At 41.2% G+C, this 8,493-nt stretch overlaps 1 protein-coding gene across 1 annotated transcript; it reads left to right on the top strand.

Annotated features, from left to right (window-relative positions):
• Positions 1-520: 520 nt before the first annotated feature.
• Positions 521-8,493, top strand: SMIM28 (small integral membrane protein 28). The gene is made up of 2 exons (XM_057370927.1): positions 521-823; positions 7,208-8,493. Exons 1-2 carry the CDS (start codon positions 713-715, stop codon positions 7,604-7,606), a joined length of 510 nt encoding a protein of 169 aa, XP_057226910.1. The 5' UTR covers positions 521-712; the 3' UTR covers positions 7,607-8,493.

The raw sequence follows: 8,493 nt of genomic DNA, 5'->3' as shown, positions 1-8,493 counted from the left end.
ACTCTCACAGTGACCAAAGCTTTCCTGGCAGAGCTCTCTCTCTCTCTGGATTTATCATTAACATCTACATCCTAACACTGCTAAATAATTCAGTACAGCATTTAGCCCTGTGTCCTTGCCTCTCTACTCAGAAACCACTCTCTTTTCTGTATGTTTCAGCGACAGGAAAGAAAAACCTGCCTGGATTGTGGTTCCTCCTTGTGCTGTGTAACTGAGGGGGGAACCTCARTTACCCTTTCACTCTCAACACAGAAGCAGGGGTTTTATTTATTTTATTTTGTTGGAAATAGTGTTTATTAGATAACTAAATATAGAGCGTTATTTATCCACGCGGAGTCATGACCATGTGGGCTCAGATTCACATGCAAATTCCCCTTTTAATAATCCTAATGCAGGGAGTGCTCCAATCAGAGCGCTATCAGCCCCAGCTCCCAGATACCTGATGCCAGCTTTGCTGGTAATGTAGGCCACCGAAGCAAATCCAGAGAGATTGAGTTGGAAGTGGAGAGAGGCTCTGAGATCTATTTGCTTGGCTTCCTGACGACGAGGGGGTGTCTAACTTCTTTTTTTTTCTTTTCCGCTATAAAGGGGATATCATTTAAGAGGGATCATTAGCTGCGAGCAGCCCGGCTGGGTCAAGGCTGGGAGGCGGAGACGCGGCTGCGAGCRGCGAAGGTGGAGCGCCAAGGCAGAAGAGCAGGTTCATGAAAGCATGAGGTGGCTCTTGGGCAGCAGCCTGAAAAATTTTGGACATGCTGACAGGGGGAACTATGACTGGCTAAACAGTGAACCAGGTGGGCCACTTCTGGAAACAGAGCTTCAGGTCTGTACCCCGCTGCTCATGTGTGTGGCACGTCCTTTGACTKTGCATGTGTGTGTGTGTCTGTGTAACCCCAGTGTGGGGAACACCCGGGTACTGGGACCCATCAAGGCACTACTGCTCAACTACATGGACCGGGAGCATTTCTTTATTGCTGTTAAGTCCTTTGGAGAACGTTTGTGGAAAAGAAAAACATTAGCTGGAAAAATGTTGCTGGGGTGGCAGGTAAGGGAGTTTAATTACTTCATTTAAGCAGAAGGCAACCTTGATTTGGTTTCTGTCAAAGGCGTGTTTACGCTCCCKGTCTGGTCCCGTGAAGCCTCCCTGCAGATGTTACGAGTCAGGAGCAGGCAGCAATGAACTCTTGTTCCCTAAGCTGTGCGCTGATTACTTCTGCGAGAGAGGATCACACGYAGCCGAGTGGGGGGAGGGAAGGAGCCCCCAGAGATGAAAGCACAGCCTGCTTGCTGGCTTTGTCTGGGATACAGCAAAAGGGCTTCTCTGATCAAAAACAATAATAATTTCAGGTGCACCCACTTCCTCTGTAAATGCCCAAAGCAAGCTGCATTAGCAAATGAACTGGCCACCGGACTCAGCTGATGTATATAAAGTGTGCGGTTGTAAAATAAATGGGGGTAGGTGTGTGTGTGGCAAAACAGGGGGAAAAGTAGTATTTAAATGCCTCCACAATTTTAACAAAGTCTGTCTCATCAGTAACATTGCCAGAGTTAGAATAGCAATGGCAATCTCTTCTTCACACCTCGAGCCTGGTTTTATCTGACAGCGAGAAACAAATAGCATAACCAGAGTCACATTCCAACAAGTATTTGAAAATTCTGTGTAAATCCAGGCTCCCTTCTAAATTACATGTTATTACTAATTTATACAAAACCACATAAAAGTGTTTTTTCTATTTGCCAGAGTTTTATGTTTTTGCCTTTTACAAGCAACAATGAATCAGCTTCAAGAAGCAGGATAGAGCTTGGAAAAGCACCTATGGGTGGACCACACCCTAATAACTTCAAAGCAGACTTTGTTCTGAATCCACTCAAAACATTTCAGAAGTATCGGTTTCCTGATTCAACTTCAAAAGATATTAGTATAAATACAGGCTATATTAACAAAAATAATTTTAATAGAGTTCTAAGTACTCTAGCAAATCATTAACAACATAATAAATCTTAGCACAACTCAATCACTTCAGTGGAATTTCAGGAAGCAAAATAAACTCCCATTTTTCTATCCTTAGACAAAAGCTTTCCTTAAACTGGTGTTTTGCCTTATTAGGTCATTCCCTYCAAGGCAGGTGCTACCCCTCYTTTGCCTAGACACACAGTTCAGCTSCAAGCCCATTCCATTACTCATCATGGATACTCCACACAACTCAGCTACACTCTGCTTTTTATTCCTTTACCAGCAGTCACGAGTGAAATCTCATCTTAACTGATATGGGTCACATAATCTTTAAGCTAGCAACTGTACACGCTCAGCATGTTAAAAAACGTGGGCAGACAGATTACTAATGAAAGGCTTTGCTGCTTCSAGTATGTGCTCAGTGGTTGGGGGAAAGTGGCCCTCTGCTTCAGTCCTACAAATACAWAAAGGAAAAGAGGAGAATAAACATGAGCCTACAATACTCAAACTATTCTACTAAGAATCAGTTCTGAGAAAGAAAAGACTACTTAGAGAGAYGGTCCTTTTTACTATAATGCTTTTTTCTGCATTTCTCTATTTTATAAAGGGTATTTTCCCATATTTATGTGTCTGTAACTTATTCCCTGCTGGAAGTCAAATCCCTGTTTTGTCACTTACAAGCCTGACAATAGCTGCTTGTGATGACACAGGCAGAGCACGCTGATCTCCAGTGAAGCAGCATCAAACCAARCCAGTTGATTAATAATTTTGTCAGTCACTTCATATGCCTGGTGTGGAAACTTTCAGATGTAAAAGAGTAAAGGATTTTATCTTAAATAAATTCAGCCATCATTTTACTTTCAATTAATGAAGATTCAGTTTAAATTCTAGAAACTATTTTCCAGTTTAGCAGATATACCTGATACCTATACATGTGATTACTTTTCTAGTTTTAGAGTTTTAGCTTTAGAAGTTAGTTTTAGGTCAGTTTAGAACTTTAGTTTTAGCTTAGAATTTCAGATTTTTTTTTTTGTAAATTAAGTGGCTTTTGCTGCATTGTATTAAAATTATTCCTATTTTGGTATAATTTTTTAATGCCTGTTAGATTTTCCAAGTTTTATGCCAAAATCTTTGCAACATTCCTCAGTCTCCCTTCAGGCAGTCATTGCAGAAATAGGCACAAAACCACAACAGAAAAAGAGGAACCAATATTGATCAATTGTCYCCTAATACATTTGATATATGTATATGGATACCAAGTACAAGTCCATCAGCTTTTGGAGCTGCATCACAAAGGAAAATCAGTCCACGTAATGTTTGGCAGGAGGCAGTATCAAAATGTAKATATAATTCCTTACTCAGGTTCTGGGCATCTATGTAGCAGTATTAACTTACTAAAAATGATTTCAACTCAAATAGTACACTAAGTGGCCTACGAATTGTTTCATCCAGACAGAAAAGTCTTAACATTAGCTGTATTTAAAAAGCTATGGACACTCTAAAACACAGACTGAGGAAAGCTGCTCTTTACTGTCATCTGTTAACACACAGAAAAAGCATGAAACTGAGTCAGGGGAGGTTTGATATGAGGAAAAGAAAATCACTCAGAGGGTAGCTGGGCACTGGAACAGCTTCCCAGGAAAAGGGTCACAGCACCAGCCTGACAGAGTTCAGGAAGCATTTGGAAAACGCTCTYGGGCACATGGTGTGACTCTAAGGGTGTCCTACRCAGGGCCAGGAGTTRGGCTCAATGATCCTGACAGGTCCCCTCTAACTCAGCATACATTATGATTCTCTAATATTGCCTAATTCTTAATCCTATTTGCCTCACAGGCTACTATTTGCAGATCACAGTAAAACACACTTACTCTTCTTTCACAGCTATAGAGGACATTGTATTCACTTCATTACCAGCCATTCAGAGTGCTKCTTTCCCCACCTTCCTCAGCATCTTTCACTGCATTTTCTCCAAACAACRAATTTATTGTGTCTTCTTCTGCACACATTACTGAATAGATAGCCACCAGGCACTTGTGTGGTTATTTTGAAATAGAATAGGATAAAATAGAAGTAGTTCAGTGGGAAGGGGCCTGCAATGGATRTCTAGTCCAACCATCTGACTACGGTAGCGAAGAGAAAAATGAGCTGCTTTGTAACAACCGATGTAATTTTTGCCCAGATCCCTCAGTGCAATGAAGTATTCGCAGGTTCACGGCGCTGCTTTTTCACCTTCAGTGACAGCAATGCAGGTGCAGAATTTCTGCAGACCATACCCAAGTACTCAAAATAAAACATAACCAACAAGTAACCCACAACAAACACCTCCACTGTTCTGTCTTGCCCCTTCCCCAGAGCACTGAGTAGCAGAGACAGGAATACAGGTCCCCAGGAGAGCATTTGCTATCCCACACTAGCAGGCAGTCCATTCTCTTCCCACAATCTTCTGACTCAGTCACTACACACCCTACAAATSCTGCAACGGAGAACCCTGCACTATCACAGCACTCATCTTCTTCCCTAAACGATCTGTCACAGCCCTGAGGAGGCACTTTGTGCACAGTAATGTAATCAAAAATTATGTGTGCTACAGATCAAATTAAGGTTTCACAGATTTCCAAAATGCTGGCATTTATTCAGCCTCGAGAGCTTGGTTTTGCAATTTTACAAGCAATGCTGTAGCTTGCTCTTGGAAGGCCTTTAAACAAGAAGAGTTTTTAGGTCAGTAGCACACTGAGACCCTTAAGTGTCCTTTTGTAGCTGCACGGCCACAAACCATGGCCATCTGAGCTAACTCATACTACAAATAGTTGCACTTCTTCCATTTTTTTACTATTAGACGGAAACTTTCTCCTCCAAAAATAATAGATTTTGCACATTTCTCTTGATGAGTATTTCATTGCAAGGCTTTGGAGCAAAGTATTTCCCTGAGTCAAAAGACAATTTGTTAATTCCTTCCATCAAGCTTAACTTTCCCTTTGGAAGTCCAGTATTTGTATGAATCCAGGATGGGTCAGGCAACCCTAACATTTGCCTGTGCTTCCACTGTCCTTGGCCATTATTCCACACATGAATTTAATTTCACTGAAATTTACAGGGAAGCTGCACTGAGTTTAAATTATAATCAGGACTTTATATACCTTTTACTAATCTCATGTAGGGAACACTGGCAAGCTCACTCTCTGACCTCCCAAAGTACCACGATACTGTAAAACTCACAGGCCCTTAGAACAACACTTAACCCAGATGAAAGCCTGCTCCTTACAAGTTTAACCCCAAATTTAGACTTGGATTTTAAAGACAAGCTCCTCACTGTGAGCAATGCTGTCCAGTACRGGCTCAGCTCTTCTAAATATTTACTACATATTACAAGATTATTGGTAACTTATTAGTATCAGTGAGTCTCCACATCCGTAGAGCACAAACATAATACTGAGTGGTTTTCCTATTTTTCCCTTGAAGTGTTTTATGCACCTCCTAAGACACACTAAAAAAAAAAAAAAAGCATTAACAAACTTTAAAAAAAATCCCCTCGTTTTTGAAACTTTACTTAATGCCTGCATTGGAAGAACAGCTGGAACAATTTCTACCATTTCTGCTCTCTCCTGTCACTCATTGAATGGYCAGGTAAAACAACAGCTTATACAGCCAGAAATTCTTTAATAAAAAATTATCAGTAAATATTAAATAGTTCTTTAATAAGCATTTTTGGGTAAAAGACCAAGTGGGGAAAAATAGCTTAATAGCCAATCTGCAAAGGTTTCTGTATATTTTRCAATTACTTTAATGCATTTGCTTCAGACCCACAATACCTTGGGGGGGAGGGGGGGCGGGGTGGAAATAAGGCAGAAATCTCCCCTACATTATTTGTTAGGAGTCAAAYCCTATTTGCTTTGTTTTTCTTGGGCATGACCACACAACAATAATTTCATAATATGACAATAAAGCAAAGAGGTTACAAATGCCTGGAAGGTAATCAGCTTAATGTAGGTTACAGTGTGATTTTGTAGTTAGAAGAATGACTGATTCTTGGAAGAATAAGCATAGAAAATTGTTGTAGACTAAGAAGGAGGCACTGGGGTTACTGTCCTTTTCACAAAGCAGTGCTGCAAATGGTCAGTTTGCATCCCTGCTTTCAAACACTTGAAGGAAAGAACCGCTTAAATTCTCCTATTTTGAATAGGCACCTTCACCCAAAATAAAGGAAATCTGCTCCATTGACCTGTGCAGACTGTGCAGTCTCATCATATAAATGTGAAAAAAACATCTGATAGCATTTGGCAAGAACTTACAAAATAACAAGTTGATAATAAATAATGTTATAGGGTTTAGGGTTTTGTCCCTCCCTAGACTAGACTCTGAATAAGATCCATTTATTAGAAGATAGTCAGACTGGAAACAAGATGTACTAAATTTTAAAACTAAAGTGAGTATAACAGAAGGCACAAATGGCTTTGTTAATTTTTCTCATAAGAGATGTTAAGATTACATCACAATTCAAAAGCAGCGGGACAGAGGTTTTTGTGCTACATGTTGCAGAAAACAAAGCTGACACTGCTTTCACAACTGTTACTACTCTTATGCCTGAAGTTCTTTTTCCATAATTTTAAACAGAGAAAAATGATACCTGGCAGAACAAGCTCCACAAAAAGCCCCAGTCCCACGTGTCCTGGCATGCAGTGTTTAATTTGGAGCTGGCCTCTGAGGTTAGAACAACCCAAAGAGCAGGTGTTGTAGACAGCGGGACCTGTTTGTAAGGGCTAGTTGTCATTAGATTTGTTCTTMAAACAGTTTTCCAAATACAAAGAAACAACACTGATGGTGGATCACCAGCTTTATTCATCTGCAATTCAGTGTTCTCCCAAATTTTAAAAGGCTCTTTTAAAAGGACGGATCTCCTGTAAAATCAGCTGATCCCGCTATAATCCAAGAGTAATAAATGTCAAACAAAATTACATATACTTCCATATTGTTGGGGGTTTTTTTCCCTATTGGAGACAGGGTTTCCTAGAAACCCAGTACTCCTTGCACCTTCTCTGTTTCTTTTTTTGTCTCAGGTTGTGATTTGGCTTAATGCGCCAGCAAACAGAATTCATGAGTTAGCAAAACATCTTGCTTGAATGATGCTAGTTCAGAGAGAAAGAAATTTGGAAAAGCTACTGCCATGTCGTGAGGCAGAGACAGGGAATGTATTTTTGCTCTCTGATTAAGAGATCTCCAGCAATCCAACACCCTTGCTATTTGCTTTGCTTACAGAGCAGACAACAGACCAGCTCAACCAAAGACGACGTGGAGCCGTTCCTGTGTATCATATTGCCTGCCACCATGATGCTCTTCCTGGCATTCCTGCTGCTCTTCCTGTACCGCCGTTGCCAGCGTCCCACCCAGCAGGGGCAGATCTTCAGCATCGACCTTCCCGAGGCCCTGCCCGAGCACGACGTGTCCAATTTCCTGTCTGCGCTGCCCTGGAACAGCGAGCAGAGTTTCCACTACTCCACGCTGCTCCCCGATGCCACATTCCTGTCCGTGTGTCTGCCTCCGTCGTATGAGGAGGCCACCAAGAAGACTTCCATGGAAGAGGCTCACATTGAGCTCTCTCCAGACCCAGTGCCTCCTTACGAAGAGAGCACGCTGCAGACCAGCGGCACCAAATAAACTTCCTACGGAAGCACCTCAGCTGAAGCATGCAGCACAAAGGTAGAACTGCTATGGCCTTTAAAATTTGTGAGAAGATCCCAAATGAGGAGCCAAACCAATGAATTCACGAAGGAAGAAACTTGAAGTAACAGGGAATGATTCTCTTCACCTCTTCTCTTCATCCTAGGATTCTCCACCTTCCATTTGTGGAAAGTGTACACACAATGTAGCCCCAAATGCAATCCAGATTGGGAAACACGGGGATTCTAGCTAAGAAACATGTCATGCAAGGATTGAACCTAAGGAAAGCTGGGAAGCTTTTCCTCTGCAATCCTTTGGCTACAAGGAAATATCAATAATATTATAGATTCAGCAGTCACAAAAAGGGCTTTTAGCACATATTTATTCCAGTTCCGTTTTTTTTGCGTTTTTTTCCTATTTTATGCATTTATTTTCAAACAGGTTTTTGACAAGCTGAGTTACTCAGTTTATGTGTGTTAACATCACATCATTCTGCAGTGCTCTGGAATGATCAACAACAGCTCTCAGGAAAGCAAATAAATAAATATATAATCTCTACTAAATTTCCAGTAGCTGTCCCCAAAGGTTCAAATGAGCACTGTGAATAAAGGCTGTCTTTTCTCACAGTTGAACAATGAGGACAAGCCAAGAAGACCTGATTATTCTGGGTGAGGAAGACTCCAWACAAGAGCACATTCACACTGTGGCTGCAAACTGCTTGCCAAGGTCTGCAAGGTCCCAGCATTCCAGACTACTCGCTTGACTTCTTTTCCAATTTACAAGTCCAAAACAATAAACTCTGTGACTTATTTGGTGCAGTCTGTAAGGGAGTGGGAGAAAAATTAATAAAATYAAATGCACCAAACAAAATCTGGTGAGCATTT

The sequence above is a fragment of the Malurus melanocephalus genome, unplaced genomic scaffold (assembly GCF_030028575.1).
Source record: "Malurus melanocephalus ecotype Western Australia unplaced genomic scaffold, MMel_1.1 scaffold_136, whole genome shotgun sequence".
Taxonomy (NCBI): Eukaryota; Metazoa; Chordata; class Aves; order Passeriformes; family Maluridae; genus Malurus; species Malurus melanocephalus.
The sequence above is the reverse complement of the archived record's forward strand: the minus strand, read 5'-3'. Positions and strand labels throughout refer to the sequence as shown.

What these genes read in the sequence shown, in the direction of transcription:
- SMIM28 (XM_057370927.1), top strand. Translation starts at nt 713, where the DNA reads ATGAGGTGGCTCTTGGGCAGCAGCCTGAAAAATTTTGGACATGCTGAC. An exon ending in TTCTGGAAACAGAGCTTCAG is followed by an intron (nt 824 to 7,207) that starts GTCTGTACCCCG and finishes CTTTGCTTACAG; the next exon opens with AGCAGACAACAGACCAGCTC.